Raw genomic sequence first — 21754 nt, 5'->3', positions numbered from 1 at the left:
TCTCCCTCTCTCTCTCTCTGTACTGCTTCATGCTTCTTTCTTCCTTCTGCTTCTCTTCCTGCTTCTCTCTGTCTCTAAAAAATCTCTTTGGGGCTGGCTGCTTATATGGATAAATTCCTCATCAATTTCAGGGCCTGGCCCTCCCACCATCGTCACAAACTTGACTATTCCCCTCACAGTAAGTCACAGACAGTTCATTTGCATAGCAGGCTACAGATACTTCATTTACACAGTTTACAGACCAATTTCCCTGCAAAGTGTTTATCAATCACAGTGTAGGCTGCAGCCCACAGCCAGACAAAAAGCATCAAACTCAAGTTGTTCACAATTTACCCAGGAAGTATCAATCAACCTGAATGAAAGTAACAAACCCAATTGGGTAAAAAATTAGGACAAAGGTAACACCTCAGGGCTTAGGGGAAAATTCCCTCAAGCTGTTTTTCCAAAGAGTCAAGGCAAAAGGCTGCATGCATAAGGGAACTTGTTTCACCACACCACCCCAGACCTGAAATTAGTAACTTCTCCAGAAATCTCTGGTTCCTTTTAGTGGAAGATACTATTTGGAGATCATAATGTAGGTGTTAGGTATGATTTACTTTTATAATCAGTAAAAACAATTTTTGCTGGGAAAAAAAAAAGGCTACATGTATCATGAGTCATCAAAACGGTCTGAGATCCACTCACACTTCTGGAACTTCAAAGAATGTGTTGTACAAAAATACTGCAAAACATGAAATGTGTTCTTTTATGGGTTATTTATAAAAGCAAAAATACAGAGCAGTACAATGATCAGGGATATCATTACATAACTAATGATACAGTGCCTTAATGGAGTATTATGTCATCATTAACAGTGATGGTAATGAAGACTAGCAACTGAAGAAATGCTTACACTATGAGGATAATAGCAACAACAAAATATATAAAAGTGAATTAAGATTATACCATATAAAACTATGTTCATAAAAATGATTGAAAGAAAATACTTCAGATTGCAAATATGACTATTTGAGAGTTATGGGATTAAGAGTGATTATTTCCATAGTTTGTTTTTTTTTTCATACTACAGTTATTTTACTTTTAAAACACTACTCCTATATGTGGGAGCTCTGGTAGCATAGTGGCTAAGGCACTTGACTGCTAACCAGAAGGCTGGCAGTTCAAACCCACCAGCCACTCCTCAGAAGGAAGATGGGACAATCTACTTCCATAGTGATACTGCCTTGGCAACCCAAGGAGGGGTCGCTATGAGTTGGGTCCGACTCAACAGCACATAACAACAACAACAATATGTATACATGTCTTTCTCTTTTTGCTCACACACTATTTAAATAGTGTTTCTATTAACTATTTAAAATAGTTAAATAGTGTTTCTTCATCAAAGAGTGTTGAGACCCCTGCCTTCGAAGTCCTCACAGATACTGTCCTGTCCTGGGGGTTCTTGGGGCGAAACGGATTGCTGTCTCTGGTTCTAAGGCCGAACCTTTACAGGTCATTTCCTGTGTAACTCAATATAACCACTTCTCCACACAGAGCATGCTACTGCCTCCATCCCTGCTTGGCTCGACCACACTGTGGAGTCTTTGGGGGACCTCCTCTATTCCTGAAGAGGCTCATGGGAGCTTTGAGTTGTACTGCCTAAACTGTAATTTATGGCTGTCTTCCTTACGATCTAGACATGTGTAAATAATAAATCCAAAGAGGGAGGAAAAGCAGAACCTTCTCAAACTGTTTTCTCTCTCCTGGCCTCAGGTGAATTCCAGACTAAATGTGAAAAGGAACTTCTAATCCCACATCTAAGGCTGAACAGAAAGCTATTTCGGGTCTTCCCTCTGTTAAATCAGTTCACTGAATGACTGCCATCTGCGGGGCTCCAGAAGTGTCGCCCTTTCCTGCTTGTCAGTTCCTGAACATCAGCATCCCAAACAATGGTTATTTATTTAGGCAGACTGAGAATGCTATATAAATTTCAGGAGACACATAAAAACCGAAAGGCTTTTGCTTAGCTTAGTAACACTTCTGAGATTGGAATAACTAACTGGTTGTGACTCATCCCCACCAAAGGCTGGGTCCTAGTTCCATTAAGTTTGTTACTGCTTTTCTCATACGGGAGACAGTGCTACTGACCTACTTTCACGAGGGCATGCCCTTTGTGTGGCTTATGCAATTGTGAGGGGGAGACCAGTCATACTTTCTTGCCCTGTCTCCTTTGTAACAAGGCCCTTTTGTAAGATGGCTGCCTGGGCAGTCTTCTGGCTGGATAGCAAGTTTTCCTCTGTGGAAGTCTGCTCAAAGTTGACACCTGTGGCCCTGTTAGGGCCCATACTCTTACCTACTGAGCTAAGTGGCCCAGGTGGTTCAGGAAAAAGAGGTGGTGAGTAGACAGGCCAGGGCGGCTCACCTGCTGGGTGGTGGCCAGACAGTACTCTGCTGTGCTCAGAATGCTGCAGATAAGACAGAGTTCCTCCAGAGTGAACTTGGCGACTTCTGAGCCCTCCTTTTCCTTGAGGAGGCTGCTGATGGTCAGCCCTCCACTGCTGCTTGTAGTTCTGAGGAAAAGGAACAGGAACTGGTCAAGCTGGGACTTCTAACTTGCCTCCTGAGCAAATTTGCTTCTGTACATCTTAAGACAAAGAAAAGGGGAAAGGAAATGCTGGATGTGTCCCAAATCAGTCAACACACAATGAGTGTTCTTCCTATTGACCTTACCTTGACCATCATCTGTTTAAATTCTGACCATCAGAAAGAGGAAGAGGCAATTCCAAGGGTGAGCCAGGAATTAGTCACAGTAAATGAAATGAGCTGGACACCCAGAGACTGCTCTAGCATCGAGTTTCCTGATTGTCGAATTCATCTAGGATCATCTCGAGCACAATAGCTAGTTCCCCACGGTCTGCTCAGTGAAGAAAGTCCTGTCCTGAGGCAGAGGCCTATGTTATGCTTGCAGAGGGGTACAAAAGTTACATGTTAGGACAAAGCTCCTGCCCCAAGCCTAATGGCCCAAGGAACCAGAAAGCACCACAGGTCCCTTCCAACTGATTTAATCAAGTGTTCCTACACTAACAATGCAGTCGTGAAACTTCCTGCTATTTCTAATTTTTAAAAGAAAATAAAATTCAATGACATTTACCTGAAAAATAAAAGCAAGTTCTCTTTAAAAAAAACAATTAACTTTAGAACTATCCACTTTTACTGGCATCAAAGATTTGAAAAACATTTAATTTCCAGTGCTGATAAAGGTGTGAGGAAACTGGAACGGTCATACATTATAATTTGTTGTTGTTGTGTGCCATCTGTTGCTGTTGCATGCCATCAAGTTCACTGTGTCTCACAGTGATCCCATACAGCAGAATGGAACTGCCCCATATGGTTTCCTAGGCTGTAATCTTTACAAGAGCAAATCATCAAGTCTTTTTTCCCACGGAGTAGCTGATTCTTTGGAATCGCTGACCTCTTGGTTAGCAGCTAAGCACTTAACCACTGCACCACTAGTGCTCCTACATCACAGTTCAAAATTCAAAAACAAAAAAAACCTCACTGCCATTGAGTGATTCTGACTCACAGTGACCCCCACTGGGTTTCCAAGGCTGTAAGTCTTCATGGAAGCAGATTGCCCCATTTTTCTTCTGCAGAGTGGATGGTGGGTTGGAACTGCTGACTTGGTTAGCAGTCAAGTGCCTTAACCACTATACCACCAGAACTCCTCACACTGCCCTTAGGAGTATTTAACAGTGAACCTTTCTGGAGCGCATTTTGGTAAATATGCTTCAAAAGCCTTAAAACGTGTTCAGACTCTGACCCATCAGTTCTACTTCTGGTCAAGGCTGTTTATCTGAGTTTTATCTAAAATGCTAAAATAGTGAGCCTAATCTAAATGGTCAATTTTAAGAGCATGATTAAGTAAACTTCTTCTGTATGTTGGATTACCACGGCAACATTAAAAGTTACGGTTACTGACACTAATGCTGACTATCCTCTACTCGGCCTCCAGGTCCTCTCTGCTCTTCGCCAGCCTCTATGGCTCGGAAGGCTGACTTCTATGGACTTGTCATCAGGTTCCCTTGCCTTCTGGCTTCTTGTTGGTGTGGCCAATGGGAGACCCTGAAGGAAGTCAGAGAGGTAGAGGAGAGCTAAGTCTGAGTAAAGAGCACTCCTCCTAGCCCTCTCTGCTTCAGTGTGGTCCTGGCAGGGCCTATGTCCTTCTGTGACTACAGTTTCTGTTGGGCAGCCCCTCTTCCACTGCCCCAGCTCACAACTGAGTTCCAAGTTAGTCACAACTACCCACTAAGATTTGGAGGCTTCAGAACTCTCTAATGGCTCCTTTCACCCAGCTCAGAATTTTATAAATAATCCCTTTCCTCATAAAATCCCTGCTGAGTATACCATTTATTTCCTTTTGGGGTACTAATACACATAGGAAAATGCTTGAGGGGTGATTCTGAGTGAAAATAGCAGAGTATAAAGCTACAAGCAGTGTAATCCCCATTCTATTAAACAAACAACAGCACACACATAACATATGTAAGTAAAAAATGAACAGTATATACCAAAAAGTTAAAGAAGTTATTTCTGGATGGTAAGATTATAGGTGATTTTTATTTTCTTCTTTGTGCTTCTCTGTATTTTCTAAGTGATAATGAACTTACATTATTTTGAGAAGCAGGTCTAAGGTTATTTATATTTTTTAATTAATTTGTATCATATTGAAAGAAGTGCTCATTAGTAAAACATATCTGTCACTTCAAATCTCAGAGCACAAGGATTTTACTTTCTTTCCTTCTAAACAATGTAAGATTCCCACATGTGACACATTTTAGTGACAATAAAAGAAATGAATTCCAGAACTGCTGTATTTAGCCATACAGATGAATTGTAAATACTAAATCAGGAAACATTACTTTATCTCATATTCTGCTATAATCAAAATTACTATCTGACTGATGGCCAAACACTCTGGGGAGAGAGAACTACTGGGTCTGCTGGCTCAGGACCATGGTATTGAGGGACACCAAGCTCAACTGGCACAACATAATACATAAAAATCTTGATCCACAGCCTACTTTGGTGAGTAGCAACTGGGGTCTTAAAAGCTTTTGAGCAGCCATCTAAGATGCAGCTAATGGTCTCCTCTCATCTGAAGCGAAGAAGAGTGAAGAAAGCCAAGGGCATTTGGAAACAATTAGCCCAAGGATATGATGGCCCTCGAGACCAAAAGAACTACATGATGCCTGACTACCAATGCCAACCACTTGGGAAGGGATCAAAACTGGAGATCCTGGATAGAGTGGGAGGAAAAATGTGGAACAAAATCCAAAAACACAGTAACGACCAGAATTACTGGTCAGATGGAGTCTGGTGGGACCCCCAAGACTATAGCCCTGGGATACACTTCGGGCCTGGGATAGAACTCACTCCCAAGGACTGGTTCTCAGTCCAACAACAGAAAGACATGCAGAAAACTCAACCCAGGGTGATCTACTCTACAGAGCAGTAGATTGCTCCACGGAGATTGCTACCCTTGGAGCAATCGGCCATGAGCACCAGAGGGGCACCATTCACATGGAGGGACAGACAGGAGTGCACAGTTAAGAAGGGCACAGGAAAGGGGTCACAAGGAAGGGAGGGGAGAAGAAGGGATTAGGGTTGGGGATGGTAATCGGGGAGTGAAAATAAATGTACACGAACAAATTCTGCTCTGTACAAAAAAAAAAAGAAAAATTGCTATCTGACCAAAATGTCTATAAAAGTGTAGTCAAATGATCCATTTATTTAAAGTAAAAGTCAATTTAACAATATTCTAATGCTCCAGAACGAGACAGTAGAGACATTATAATTAGTAGAGACACACAACTCCCCTACCCCAAATCCCACATCTTTCAACATACCCAGTGTAGCAAGATGTACACACTATTATAGAGACTTTGGAACCTAAGCAGACTGAGGAAAACATATGCTCCCATCTAACTAGCACTCTAGGGCATACTCGCATTGAATGGGGCTTGAATGAAATGGACCATGCTATTTAATAGTCATTTCCATCAGCCCCCACTTTTTTTGCCAAGTTCCTAGAGTTGAATCTACATAAATTAAATACATATATAATGGGACTGAGCCCCCTGCGCTAAGATCTGGCCCGCACTGGCAGCCAGCGTGGGTATTTCCTCTCATGGTCTTCATCAGCTGTGGAATCCCAGCAGAGAGGAAATAGTTTCAGACTCTTGGGAACTCAATAAAGGGTGTTTTCCTCCTTGATACTCTTAGCAGCTCAGTAAACACTTCATGGTGGATTTCCTTAAAGATTCCCATATTTAGGTCTATTTAGAATCTTACTTCGCCATGAAGAACAGAACTCACTTGGGCAGGTTGCCAGAGAGGATTTTCCAGGCATATTCCCGGAGGTATTTCTGGAAAATGGTGGTCAGTGCGATCATGGGCTCCCCAGTGCTGAGCTGCGAGCACTGCACCATGCACTTCTTGTAGTAGACGAAGAGATCAGCACAGCTGGGGAGCAGAGCACCCCCTTCATCAGTGTTGGGCTTTGGGAGCCCCTGGGCTTTGAAATCAGCCACAAACCGATCTATCAGCTCTCCAAGGTTTCTAGGAGAAAGAAAACATTATTTTACTTCCAGAAAGCGAAAGTAAATGTGCTTGTTGGCTGTGTGGACTAATGACTGCCACTAGTAATCATTCCTAATGTTTTTTACATTTAAAACTGGACCTACCATTACCAAGATCATCATTACTACCTACTCTCACCCCTCCAACAGTAACTACAGCAATAAAACTTGGCATGTAATGCTTTATATATTTCCACTGATACATCATTAATGCTTTATGTATTTCAAATAATTAGACAATCACATTTGATCCCAGGGCCCCTGTGAGGGAGACAAGGGATCACTGGCCCCTCTAGGAGATGAGAAAATTAAGGCCAAGAAAGTTGGTCACAAAATGCAGTAGCAGAGCTGAGCCTAGAATGCAGCATTTAAGTAAATACATTGGTCCTACTACCACAAATGAAAAACCCAAAATAATGGCAGTGATCATTTTCTGAACACTTATGATGTACCAGGCACTGTGTCAATGCTTTGTAAACATCTTCTCATTGAACTACATTAGATCTACACAGACCTTTACGAAGTAGGTACTATTATTAACCTCATTTGCAAAAAGCACAGTCTAGAAAAGCTAAATACCTTGTCCAAGGTCACAGAGCAATACAGACTCAAAACCAAGCAGCCAGGCCCCAAGCCTCATGTTCTTCACCAATCTACCATACTACTTCCCAAAACACCAAAAAGTTATGATGCCAGCACATATTTAAATACCATGAACCTCTAGATGTCCACCAGATAGATGCCTAGACAAAGAGAAACTGTAAAGAGAGAGCCTTAACATTTTCCTTCTCCTTTAATGGAGTTTTTTCTTAGTTTTTTCCAAGGTATGAAAAATTTGGGAAAAGAGAGCATATGGACAGCTCCAGGCCTGCCTCAGTTCACATGCTGATGATGGCTGCAATTTTCCTCCCATTTCCCATTCAAACATCACGGCATTTGCCTCAGTCACACTGAGTCATCACTAGTTGAAATCTAGCACGGCTGTGTTAATTGTTCTCTCAACAGTTGGGCAGAATGAAAAATGGGAGGGGTTCCCAATGCTCTTGACATTTTGCATCTTTTGAGGTTGCTCTCTAAGGCTACAGGAATTCAGCTGTGTTTTTAAAATGTATTTTATATAATGGGAAGAAAAAGACAAGAACCACACACAGCATCAATTAGCAGAATGAGGAGTAAATTGACGTTTTACTCAAGAGTGTTTGTCATTGAAAGCTGATTATATCCAGATGTGGTAACTCTGCCCTCAGCACTTCAGGCCTACTCTAGGTCCTTTGCAGTGATTGTCAGGAAGCAGGAAGGAACTCATTAGCGGGCCTTGGAAAGCTCCCTGGTCCCCATTCTCACTCTGTACCATCTCATCTCCCTCATCTTTCCCTCTGCTCTCCCACCTCTCCTCCACAGTGATCCTAGGCTCCAGCAATGCTCACCTCAACTCCATCGGTCCATCTGTCCCATCTGTGTGCCTACCCTAGCCAAAATGTTCTCCCTTCATCTCTCCACTCATCCTCAAGGTCAACTTGGGTTCCACCTGAGCAACTTCTACTCCCACCAATCCTCTCCCTTATTGTGAACTATCATCTAACACACTGACACTTCATATTTTAGCACTCTTGTACACAATGTAAATGTCAAATATTCAAGAAACCTGCTGACATTCTCCCATCCAGGGTCTACATAGCAGGCGACACTAAATAGCACTCTTTTTCACTGAGACAGGATTCTAGCCAGTCACCTCTAATAAACTAAAGTTGGTACAAAAGTTGAAAACTGCAGTAGTAGAATCTTCTTTTCTGTTCCACGTATGTTATCATAAGCTCCCTAAGAGTGGGGATAATGTTTTATGCTACTTCTGTTCCCTTTAGGCCCACCAATCATGCTTATGTGTGAGGCTAATCTCCACGCTGTGCTCAGCACATACTTAGATGATCAACCTGCACATTCTCTCCGAGGGCATCACCTAGGATGGAGATGTGGGGAGGGGAAGATGGGGCAGGGGCTGGTACAGTGGAAGAGAGCATGTCCCAGAAGATAAAAGATCCTATTTGAGTCTTTTGTATGAGAGAGTCTCATCTCCAAACCTATAGTGCCAACTAAAACAGCCCAGAGCTGTGAAGTGTTAATCACTCATCTATTCCTCTAGAAGGTAGAGTCAAGATACTTACTCACTGACTTCCTATTTCAGAGCCAACTCAATGAGTAAGATTATAAATTGGTTACGATCACAGAACATAAATAAAATCTTGACTTTAAAAAACAAAACTCTAAAGATCTTCCATGTTTTAAAGAACGTCTGCTTTTGATATTGTTCTCTGGCACAGATGAGAAATGAACTAGCCAGGGTCACCTTCCCTTCTTTGCCATCTGCCACTCTTTATAGTTGTTTCTGTGCCTTAAAAAATTAGAAAATGAGGAATCAGTGTTTCACATAATAGAAGAGTAAACATTTTCCCAATGGAAATGGGTAAGGTGCATTCCTTTTGAACAGATGATTCAGTTCAATTAAGTATTGATTGAGCACTTTCTAGGTACAAAGCTCTGTGGGCTTTGAGTACTGGTATTCCCCACAACCTAAAGGTGGAGTGTGCCTATGAAACTTCTATAGGTCAAAATGGCATAAATTGAAGAGGCAATTACCATTAATTTATTTGGAAAAACTTTTGAGCATTCCCAGATCCAAAAAATACCCTGCCAAATGACACATAAAACCTAAAATAACACAACCCTACAGTGTTCACAGACACAGTTCAAAGTGATGGCAGCTTGCTGCTGAGACGCCAAATGTAGTTTCTGGGGCAGGAGCTTGGTGATGCAACTCTTGAGCTCAGGGTGCGCACCACCTCTTTAATGGCTCACTATGAAACAAACATTGAACAGTAGTTTTGCTTTTTGCCTTCTATTCCGTAAATGTTAAAATCTTTTTTAGATTTCTTGTGGTTAACAAAAACAGGTACTAATGTAGGTCTTTTGTAAAAGCAAAGTGGTGTAAAGCGAACTTTCAAAAAAACAGGGGACACCTGTAGAAGATACAAATGAGTTCAACTCTGAAAGAAGCAAAGATGATCATTTCTTCCAGACACCAAACACTACCCTGAGTTACGGTGAAACCTTCTTGCAGGACTTCTGGAGGAGATGTCTGGCACAATGACCCATTGGCTGGAAGCATAAAAAGCAAAAAAAACCAAACTCATTGCCACTGAGTCGATTCTGACTCAGAGCGATCCCCACTGGGTTTCCGAGGCTATAAATCTTTACAGAAACAGACTGTTCCATCTTCCTTCCACAGAGTGACTGGTGGGTTTGAACAGCTGACCTTCTGGTTATCAGCCAAATGCCTTATCCACTACACCACCAGAGCTCCTTTGGAAGCACAAGAAGGTGCCTTTTATACCTTAAAGCAATTGCAATTGAGTGAGTTTATAAAGGGTCAGATTCTGATCTAGGTGCTATGGGAATTAAAAATATCGATTAGAAAGAAGCTTCTGACCTAGCTGGGGAGATAGAACCTACATACTTATGATAATCTTTAGATTCCAAGTCAACAACAAAATGCTAATTTTGCAGTACAAACAACATGATAATCTGGTTTAGACAAAGAAAGTAACAAAGGCAGCTACAGAGAAAGTTTCACATGGATTCAGGTGAAAGAATGAAGGTATGGAGGCTGAAAGTGAGCACAGTATATGCGTTTGACGAAGACAGGATGGGAAGCAGAAGAGGGGTTTGGCTGAGGTGGAAGATACAAACTGAGAAAATCTGACCTTTGGTTTGATGTAAACATTCCTCTATTTCCACAGTGAATCATTCATCTCTTTATCCTTCAACACTGTGTGTTGTGGTTGTTGTTAGGTGCCGTCGTCTCCAACTCATAGTGACCTCACGTACAGCAGAACGAAACACTGCCCGGTCCTGTGCCAGCCCCATGATCTTTGCTATACCTGAGCCCATCGTTACAGCCACCATGTCAATCCATCTCGTTGAGGGCCTTTCCCTTTTTCGTTGTCCCTCCACTTTCCCAAGCATGACATCCTTCTCCAGGGAATTGTCCCTTTCTTACAACATGACCAAAGTAGGTGAGACAAAGTCTGGCCATTCTCGCTTCCAAGGAACATTCCAGCTGCACTTCGTCCAGGACAGATTTGTTAGTTCTTTTAGCAGTCCATGGTACTTTCAGCATTCTTCGCCAGCACCACATCTCAAAAGCATCAATTCTTCTTTGGTCTTTATTCATTGTCCATCTCTCACATGCATATGAGGTAATTGAAAATATCATGGCTTGTGTCAAGCGCACCTTAGTCTTCAAGGAAGCATCTTTGCTCTTCAGCACTTGAAAGAGGTCCTTTGCAGCAGATTTGCCCAATGCTATACGACGTCTGATATCTTGACTGCTGCTTCCATTGGTGTTGAAATAATATGAAGTCTTTGACAACTTCAATCTTTTTTCCATTTATCATGATGCTGTTTACTGGTTCCGTTGTGAGGATTTTTGTTTTCTTTATATTGAGGTGTAATCCATACTGCAGACTGTAGTCTTCAATCTTCATCAGTAAGTGTTTCAAGTCATCCTCACTTTCAGTGAGCAAAGTTGTGTCGTCTGCATAATGCAGGTTGTTAATGAGTCTTCCTCCAATCCTGATGTCACGTTCTTCTTCATATAGTCCAACTTCTTGGATTATTTGCTCAGCATACAGATTGAATAAGTATGGTGAAAGGACACAAACCCTGACACAACTCTTCTTGAATTTAAACCATGCAGTGTCCCCTTGTTCTGTTCAAACGACAGCCTCCTGGTCTATGCACAAGTTCCTCATGAGCATAATTACATGTTCTGGAATTCCCATTCTTCTCAATGCTACCCATAATTTGTTATGATCCACACAATCAAATGCCTTTGCATAGTCAATAAAACACAAGTAAACATCTTTCTGGTATTCTTTGCTTTCAGCCAAGATCCATCCAACATCAGCAATGATATCCCTCATTCCACATCCTCTTCTGAATCCAGCTTACATTTCTGGAAGTTCTCTGTCAATACACTGTTATAATTGTTTTTGAATTATCTTCAGTAAGACTATACTTGAGTGCGAATATTAATGATATTGTTTGATAATTTCCACATTCTGTGGGATCACCTTTCTTTGCAATGGGTACAAATACAGATCTTTTCCAGTCAGTTGGCCAGGTAGTTGTCTTCCAAATCTTTTGGCATAGTTGAGTGAGTGCCTCTAGTGCAGCATCCATTTATTGAAACATCTCAACGGATATCCCATCAATTCCTGGAGCCTTGTTTTTCGCCTCTAGTGCAGCTTCAACTTCTTCCTTAAATACTCCTGGTTCTTGATCATATGCCACCTCCTAAAATGGACAGACATCCACCAATTCTTTTTGGTACAGTGACTCTGTATTCCTTCCATCTTCTTTTGATATTTCCTGCATCATTCAATATATTGCCCATAGAATCTTTCAATATCGCAACTCAAGGCTTCAATTTCCTTTTCAGTTCTTTCAGTTTGAGAAATGCCAAGCACGTTCTTTCCTTCTGGCTTTCCAACTCCATGTCTTTGCACATTTCATTATAATAATTGACTTTGTTTTCTCGAGCTGCTCTTTGAAATCTGTTTAGCTCTTTTATCTTGTCATTTCTTCCATTTGCTTTAGCTACTCTCCACTTAAGGGCAAGTTTCAGAGTCTCTTCTGACATCCATTTTGGTCTTTTCTTCCTTTCCTGTCTTTTTTAATGACCTTTTTGGTTTCTTCATGGATGATGTTCTCGATGTCATCCCACAATTCCTATGGTTTTCGGTCACTGGTGTTCAAGGCATCAAATCTATTCTTTGGATGATCTCTAAATTCAGGAGGGATATAATCAAGGCCATATTTTGGCTCTCATGGACTTGTTTTAATTGCCTTCAACTTCAACTTGAACTTGCAAATGAGCAGTTGATGGTTATTTCCACAATCAGCTCCTGGCCTTGTTTTGGCTGAAGATAGTGAGCTTCTCCATCACCTCTTGCCATAGTCTGATTCCTGTGTACTTCATCTGGTGAAGTCCACGTGTATAGCCGCTGTTTGTGTTGTTGAAAAAAGGTATTTGCAATGAATAAGTTGTTGGTCTTGCAAAATTCTATCATGCAATCTCTAGCATTATTTCTATCTCCAAGGTCAAATTTTCCACCTATCAGTGATTCTTCTTGGTTCCCAACTTTTGCATTCCAGTCACCAGTGATAATCAGCACATCTTGATTGCATGTTTGGTCAATTTCATACTGCAGAAGTTGATAAAAAGTCTTCAATTTCCTCATCTTTGGCTTTAGTGGTTGGTGCATATATTTGAATAGTAGTAGTAGTAGTAGTAACTGGCTTTCCTTGTAGGTGTATGGATATTATTCTATCACTGGCAGCATTATACTTCAGGACAGATCTTGAAACATTCTTTGTGATGATGAATGTCATGCCATTCCTCTTCAATTTGTCATTTCCACCATAGTAGATCACATGGTTATCTGATTCAAAATGGCCAAAACTGGTCCATTTCAGCTCACTAATATCTAGGAAGGAGCTCTGGTAGCGCAGTGCCTAAGGCACCTGACTGCTGACCAGAAGGCTGGTGGTTCAAACCCACCAGCCGCTCCTCGGAAGGAAGGTTGGGCAATCTACTGTAGTGATACCGCCTTGGAAACCCAAGGAGGGGTCGCTATGAGTCAGGTCCAACTCAACAGCAAACAACAACAACAACAATGCCTAGGATATCAATTTTTATGCATTCCATTTCATTTTTGACAACTTCCAATTTTTCTAATTCATACTTCGTACATTCCATGTTCTGATTATCAATGGATATTTGCAGCTATTTCTTCTCGTATTGAGTCATGCCACTTCAGCAAATGAAGGCCCCAAAAGCTCTACTTTATGCATATCATTAAGGTAGGCTCTACTCTGATGAGGCAACTCTTCCCAGTCACATTTTGAGCACCTTTCAACCTGAGAGACTCATCTTCTGGTACTGTAACAGACAATGTTTCAGGGCTATTCATAAAACTTTCCAGTAGTATATCAGACTGTGTTTCACCACTATTCATAAGGTTTTCATTGGCCAGTTCTTTGAGAAGTGGATGGCCTCTTCCTTCTTCCAAGTCTGTCTCAGTCTGGAAGCTGCACTGAAACCGGTCCACCATGGGCACCCCTGCTGGCACAGCCTGCAGCCGTCACAGCAACACACAAACCATCATAGTACGATAAACTGGCAAGTTTGTCTCCCTTAGCTGTCTCAACCACTCTGTTCACTTTCTGAGCTACCTACCTGTTCCTGCCAGCCCTGTCTGCCACTGCTCCCTGCCACCTGGGGGCTGTCCCCCAACACTGTGTACGTACAGTTCCCCCGCGTTTGGTTTATTTCTCCCTCTAGGCTACAAGCGTATAAACCAGGCCCTGTGCTGGGGGCATTATAAATACAATTTCATTTATTCCTCACAATAGCCCTGAATAGATGACACTATTATCCCTATTTTATAGACAAAAAAACTGAGACTGAGAAAAAAATTAAACATGCTAGAAGATCATAGTTTATTGGATTTGAATTTAAACTTGAATCCCACTGATTCCAAAGCCCAAACTCCATCCACTACAGCATGTTTTGGTTTGAAACATTATGATTATTGCTGTTATTCATTTTCTCTCCAGCATAAAGAAACGTGTCATGGATATCGATGACTTCTTTAACCCTCTTCCCTGAAGCTTGACCTTGGAGCCCAAGAACTGTACAAGCATTTCAGGGCATCCTGAAATACTCTTGGGAGTTCTACTACTAAATAAAATGGCATAGGAGTAAAGACTATTACAGAACAGAATCTGTAGAAGAGAAGATTAAAATGAAAGGAGGGGAAAAATTAATCACATTGCAGACCAAGTTTCTCCATGTATGGGCACTTTATCTGAGTTGACTGAGGCAGTTTCTCCCAGTGGGTTTACAGTCAACATTCATGTAAACAATAGTCTAGTTGAAAAGGAAAGTAATGATGGCACTGGGAAAAAAGTCAGAAAAAGTTGGCAAGGGAGGGAAACATGCACAAAGCAGCTTATGATCTCCAGAAAGCTACCTGTAGCTTTGTTCATCAGGATACTTGCACTCCTTCCCCTCCCCCTACCTTCCCTTTGGTTGGAGTCAAGGATTTGGCTCTGGTGTGCCCAGTGGGCTGGAGAACTGAGGTCTGGCTCCAGCACAAAGGGAAGATTGGTTACATACAGGTAAATGAAGCAAAGAAATCAACAGATTGAGGACAACGAGAGTCAGGTTTCTCATTGTTGTAGAAGGTAGTTACAAACACGGAAAGGGGTAGGCTAAAATAATCCCTGTGGTGTTGCATTAGAATTTGAGTATCAGTATAAACTCATGGGTTTTAATATATAAATAGATATAAAAACAAGTACAGATATGTGTGTATATGTATATACGTATATGTGTATGTCTAGACATACATATATTTGTTAGCTCGATGTTGAGAGGACATTGCTACCTGAGTAGCAATGAGCTACTCAAGTAGCAATGAGCATACCTAACACCCAGAACTTGGTTTCTAAAGATCATTCTCCACCAAAAGGAACAAGGCCTCCTTAGAAAGATGGATGACTCCAGGGCTGGAAAAGGAAAGTATAAAATAAGCTTATAAGATAAAAGATATGATATTTTTTTCTTTGTTTCAGAAAGGCAGGAAGTGCTCAAAGGATGATAGGGGCATGTAGAAAGGATGAAGAACCAGCTTGTAAGAGCTCCCACTGGACAAATGAGGGAGAATTTGAGCATTAAAATCAATTTAAATGATGGATCCTCGAAAAGAAAAAAGGTATCGGTGGAAAATGTGGAGAAATTTTAATGAAGCCCATAGTATAGGAAATAATATTGCAGTGCCTAAGGCATCTTACTGCTAACCAGAAGGCTGGTGGTTCAAACCCACCAGCCACTCCTCAGAAGGAAGACTGGGCAATCTACTTCCATAGAGATACTGCCTCAGAAGCCCAAAGAGGGGTTGCTATGAGTTGAAACCAACTCGATGCCAATGCGTTTGTTTGGGAGCTCTGGTGGAATAGTGCCTAAGGCATCTGACTGCTAACCAGAAGGCTGGCAGTTCAAACCCACCAGCCACTGCTTGGAAGGAAGATTGGGCAAACTACTTCTGTAGAGATATCACCTCAGAAACCCAAGAAGGACTCACTATGAGTCAAGTCAACTCAGTATCAGTGAGTTAATGTTAATTTGCTAAGTTTTTGACATTGTACTGTGAAGATGCTAACATAAGGAGAAGCTGGGTGAAGGGAATATGGCAACTCTGATCTAGTTTTGAAACTTTTCTGTAGATCTAAATTTATTCCTACATAAAGTAAAAAGAAAAAGAAAGATAGCAATGATTATAACCCATTGAATAATAAAATAGGTATCCTTGAATCCATGAGTCCATGTTGATATAGACAAACAGGAGAAAAGAGAAACGTTTTTCTTAAAGAAGACTGCCAACTAATAAATGTAGAAAAACAGATGAATTCAGAAAATCACCATTTAGCAACCATCTTAGAACCATATGATTCATGAACCACATGATTCATGTAAGAATTATCAATGGATGGTAAAACAGGGAGATGAAAAACAAGCTATTTCTATAGTTTTATGGTTTTTCCCACTTATTATTTATGCATAAATAGAGAAATCTAGGAGATGCATCTAAACCAAGTAATAAAAATTACCCTTTTGTATGTACAGTATTGCATTGTCAGTGATGGCAAGCATTGATCTATGGGTGGATAGATGAGTGGACAGGTTGAATGATCAGGTATGTCTAGGTAGAGGGGAGACTGTCCACGACCATGTATAGGATTGGCAGAAGATGTTTCTACAAGCATATTTGTATGTGCTATAATAATGTCCAGGTGCATAGTAGAGCTGACAAGGGACAAGGCTGTAGTGGCTTTTTGGCCACAGCCAGCTACCATGAGGGAGCAAGCAGTTGAACCTGTGGGCTTGGGCCCATGCTCACAGGGGACATGAAGTTCAATCAGCATAATGTACCACACAAAAACATTGTTCTACATCCTACTTTGGTAAGTAGTGACTAGAGTCTTAAAAGATTGTAAGCAGCCATCTAGATGCAATGATGATCTCTCCTCCAGAGCAAAGAAGAATGAAGAAAAGCAAAGACACATGGAAACAATTAGTTCAAGGGACTAATAGGCCATGTGATCCTCAACCTATATGACCATGAGACCAGAAGAACTAGATGGTGCCTGGCTACCACTGTCAACCACTTGAGTGGGGGATCAGTGGAGATCCTGGATAGAGTAGGAGAACAATGAGGAACAAAACTCAAAATCATATTAAAAAGACCAGGTTTGCTAGTCTGATAGAGCCTGGTGAGACCTCTGAGACTATGGCCCCTAGTTACCCTTCAGGTCTGGAACCAAACTCACTCCTGTGGCATCCAGCCAAACCACAGACAGGGATATGGGGTGAACATTTACATCAGGTAGATACACTCCTTGGAGTGATCAATGGTGGGAGAACAGAAGGGCAGTGTTTGCACAGGGAGATAGCTCTGGGGGTGGGAGGGCATGAGAGGAAGGACACAGGCAAGACATAACAGGAAGAAAAAGAAAATTACCATCACAAGTAATGGGACAAGCTGACATTGTGTGCCTTCTGAGATGAACTACTGAGAAGAATGCAGCACCATTTCCATCTACATCATAAATCACGAGGAAACATCATCCAAATCATGGAAACAAAGTAATTGGCTTGCATTCTTCAAAAATTTCAAGCTCATGAAAGACTGAGTTATGAACTTCCTCCTTGAACATAAGTAAAAATTGAGAAAGCCACATAACGACAACTTAATCCAACTTGCTAAAGAGGTAGCTGCAGAGAAGTCCCCACTTCTTGCCTCCTCCCTAGGTCCTGGCTCTGCAGTCCTCCCGCTTGGACTTTTGACTAGGTCAGGTATTGCCAGATGTTTCCCTGGGCAGGGGGGAAGCAGAGGAGATGAGACAGTGGGACACCAACCCAGGCCTATCTGAAAGCTGGCAATACTGACGAGACCACCCAACCGTGTGAGAGAATGGATCGATGACAGGGAGGGCAAGTGCAGCTCCTGGCACTGTTTACCGTGTGCTGAGTACTGATGCGTCATTCATTTCATCCCACCGCAAATCCTGAGGTGAGCACTAGTCACTTCATTTTAGAGAAGACCAAACAAAGTCAGAGAGGCTCTGGATCACACGTGAGATCCCAGACCAGTAAGTGGTAGTGCTGCTTCTAATCTAGGTCTGTCTGATGCCCAGGCCCATGCTCTTTCCACTATACTGTGTTGGGCCTCTTCAGCTGGGAACTTGTGAATGGTCTTTGATGGTCCTCCCTTGCTGGTTATTTGAGTCAGAGCTACAGCAGAAGTATTAATTTGCACAAAACCAGTCCCCACCTGAGTTCCCTCCTCAATCTCAGGACTCTCTGAACTAAGGGAGAAAGGGCTTCTTGGAAACCTGTGGAATTACACTCAACATAGTGTATGGGTGTGTGTATTTCTTTGGCTTTCATCAGATTCTCAAAGGGATCTGTGCCTCAAAAAAAGGTTAATAATCATGGCATCAGGCATTGTTTTGTCCTATTCTCTCCTTTGAGAGGTGAGGGAATGGATTTTTTAAACTCTATTTTCTACTTCAAGCTTTGACTGCTTACTCTGGAGCGACAGCAGTACAGCCTACGCAGTTCTCCTACAAGCAGCTTCCGCTCCCTCCCTAGTGCTGTGGAAACATCCTAGAGAGGCCAAACAGCAGGATGAGTGGCCAGCGCTTCATTTTTCAGAGAGAAGTGGAAGGTCCCTAAGGAGAGGAGGGCTGGCTCTTTGCCCAAAGTATCATGAACAATGAGTACACTTTGTGTGTAGAAAGAACAGATAGCAGAATGACAGTAATTCAGAAAAATGACTCTATAGACAGGTTGGTTTTGGTTATTAGGTTGTGGTTATTCCAGACATGCATGTGATAGTTTTTAAGCTTTTTTAAAAATAAATTTTGGGTGATATGAGAAGAAAGGGCTTTGTCTGAAAACAGTCATCCATGTGGGCTGCTCGGAGACCTGTTATTCTAACAGGAAAATAACTGGTCCTCTTTTCCCACAGCTTAGCAGCGTCTTATTAACTCCCCGAAGAGGAAACTCTTTGAATGGAGAGGACAAGGTGCTTTCAGAGGACTCAAAGCAACAATAACCCCTGTGTGCCTGCTGGACATACACTCGATGGACAAAGACAGGAGAAGAATTGTGACTTTATAAGGTAGAAAAACTAAAACTATACAGACAGTAAAAATATCAGTAGTTGCCAGTTTAGGGGGAGAAGGAGTGATGAATAATGTAACACAAGGTTATGACTCGACGGCACATAACAACAACAACAACAAGGTAGAAAAAGTCAAGGCAGCCTTTTTTTTTTTTTTTAGGGGGGGTGCTTTTGTTAATATAGAAGTTCTTTTTCTAAGTTCATTTTCTAGGATTTTAATATGAAATATTTTTGTAATCAGAGGAGGAAAAAATTAGAAACCATCTATAAAATCAGATAGGTGAATAATAATATTGTCCCATGTAGTGGTTCTACTTGAAATATTATCTTAATCTTACGGTTTACCCCTGAAATATATTTGGAAACAAGAATTGTTAACCTATGACAGAAGCACTGAAAAAAAAAAAAAAAAAGGACTAAACCTCAGCCCGAATGCATTCCCAGAGAACTCCCCTCAAGACCCTTCTCCCAACTGCTGTTATTCTCCCTTTGTGAGCCACTTTCGGGCTCCCCTAAGTCTGTTCTTTAGGCTACAACATCCCCTTGTGGAGCCCAGGCCAGTCGATGTGGCCTGCTCCAGAAACCCCACCTTTCCAAATTGGCCTTCCAGCATGAAGGGCCATTAACAGGTACTCTGGCTCTGGGCAAGGATGCAGGGATGAGGATGGGACTTCCTGCTGTGCTCATAGGACCTCACAAGAAAAATGGGCATTAGAACATGAACACACTCTTCTGGCTGTGGAGAAACTTGGCTGTGGTGGGCTGCTCTATAGAACTTTTCTGAAGCCTCTGAGTTTGTGAAAACATATATATTAAATTGATTATAATCCATAAAGTAAAATAATAATCTATGAGTCCATACTGACATAAAGAAACAAACAAATACATGAACAAATAGGGGAGAAGGGAAACTTTCTTACAGTACATTTCCAATGAATAAATGTAGAAGTAGTGATGTAGACAGACAATCGGTATCTGGCAAACACCACATACACCGTGTAACGGTGTCAGGCAGGAATCATGAAGACATGCTAAAACGGGTCAGTGCAAGTGTGATGAGACACAGAATCTTTACAGTCGCAAAATGCCCACCCACAAGGACTTACTCCCGACAAAGAGAAAAACAGTAACTTTACAGAGGAGAAACTTGGCCAACTCCATCTTCAGCAAGGGATCAGAGTTAATAGCACCAGTAATGGCACAGATCAACATAAGGTACTTCCTGATCTGATACGCTGAGAAAGACACAACCTAACTTCTATGGGAATTTATGCAAAAAATGCACAAATTGAATTTAATTAGGAAGAAACATTAGACAAACTGAAAGTGAGGGCACTGAACAAAATAACTGGTCTTTAAAAGTGTCAAGGCCATGAAAGACAAAAAACGGTCTGAAGAATTATATAAGATCAAGAGAGCCAAGAGACATGACAACTAAATGCATGATTGGACCTTGGACCAGAAAAAGGACAACAGCATCTTCTGGGGCAACAGTATCTCCCATGTGATTACATGAGATATTAAAATTCTCTAGGGAAAAGGTATGTGAGAACTTTTGGCCCTAGTTCTGTAAATCTAAACGACTTCAAAATGAGAAGTTACAAAAATTAGAATTGCAAACACACACATTAGAGATGAAGCTTTCTTTCTGCATTCTCCAATGTCTGACACTGTAAAGCCATGGGAACCGACAATATGCTGCTATACAAGCACCCACATGGGAAGACGTTGTTGGGATCAGTTTGCAATCTGATTAGAGACAAACTCAGGTTTCCGTGATTTACAGATACAATAAATGATAATATTCAAAAGATATAAACATATCCTTAGCAGGTTTCCAGCGAGAGTCACAGGTAAGTCAAGTCCCTCCCTCAGCGTCTGGAAGGAACTGTGCCCTCATGAAACTCAAGTATGACCAGAGGAGGGTGAAAGGCAGGCAGAAAACAGCAAAATGTTCATCACTCACTTGTCCTGGGACTCAATATACACGTAGAGATGAGGCTCAAAACACTTGGAAACAATGCCATGAAATGGATTGTCTGGGACTTTAGGCTTCTTTGGCTGCAAAGAAAAATCAGAAAGAAAACAAGAAACCTTATACTTGAGCAATTTTTGCAAATTTTCAAGCAGTTTCAAAGAAAACATTCCTTCAAAGTTCACTACAAATGTAGAGATAAGAGAGCACTCAATGTCAAGCTGGGAATATGCTCTGTGTGATTTATCCCAGGCTGTGAACAATGGGCCAGTTTTGTCAGCATCACTCACTTGCTGGGTATGGTGAGGGGTTTACTGTTACTCTGATGGCACATGCATTTTCAATTTGGAAGTGATTCATCATCTAACTGATGTTTTAAAAATTTAAGTCCTGGATAGTAACTGCACCTCGTATTTGTACATCACTTTAGAATTCCTAAAGTGCTTTCCTGTAATTGAACGTTATAACCTTCATTTACTGATTGTTGTTACAAGCCAAGTACTTTGATACAGATAGTATCTCATCTATTCTTCACATCAGTCCTGAATGCAGGTATTATTATTACTACTATTTTAAATCTAAAGAAATGGAAGATCAGAGGGTTCTAAGAGCCATGGTTAAATTAAAAGGCACATGGTTTAGTTTTCTATCCCCTAAACTAGAACTCTATTACACCTTTGCTTTCATGTAGTGGTTCCTAGATTTCTGGATTTCATTGACATACATATGAACATAAAAGAAGGATGGAAACAAAAAGGCAAACAATCCAATTAAAAAATGGGCAGAAGACATGAATAGACACTTCACCAAAGAGGATATTCAAGTGGCCAACAAACATATGAAGAAATGCT

At 41.4% G+C, this 21754-nt stretch overlaps 1 protein-coding gene across 1 annotated transcript in view; it reads right to left on the bottom strand.

Annotated features, from left to right (window-relative positions):
* The window catches only part of VPS53 (VPS53 subunit of GARP complex), a 192548-nt gene that overhangs the window by 56118 nt on the left and 114676 nt on the right, over window positions 1-21754 (bottom strand). Inside the window, exons 13-15 of the mRNA XM_007937432.2 lie at window positions 20895-20989; window positions 6355-6597; window positions 2402-2549 (exon numbers count right to left, since the gene is read on the bottom strand). Of these exons, the coding sequence (XP_007935623.1) occupies window positions 2402-2549; window positions 6355-6597; window positions 20895-20989 (486 nt within the window). The remainder of the gene's footprint in view (window positions 1-2401; window positions 2550-6354; window positions 6598-20894; window positions 20990-21754) is intronic.

This window comes from Orycteropus afer, unplaced genomic scaffold (assembly GCF_000298275.1).
Source record: "Orycteropus afer afer isolate SDZICR_OR568_19922 unplaced genomic scaffold, OryAfe1.0 scaffold00042, whole genome shotgun sequence".
Taxonomy (NCBI): Eukaryota; Metazoa; Chordata; class Mammalia; order Tubulidentata; family Orycteropodidae; genus Orycteropus; species Orycteropus afer.
This window is presented reverse-complemented; position numbering and strand designations above follow the sequence as displayed.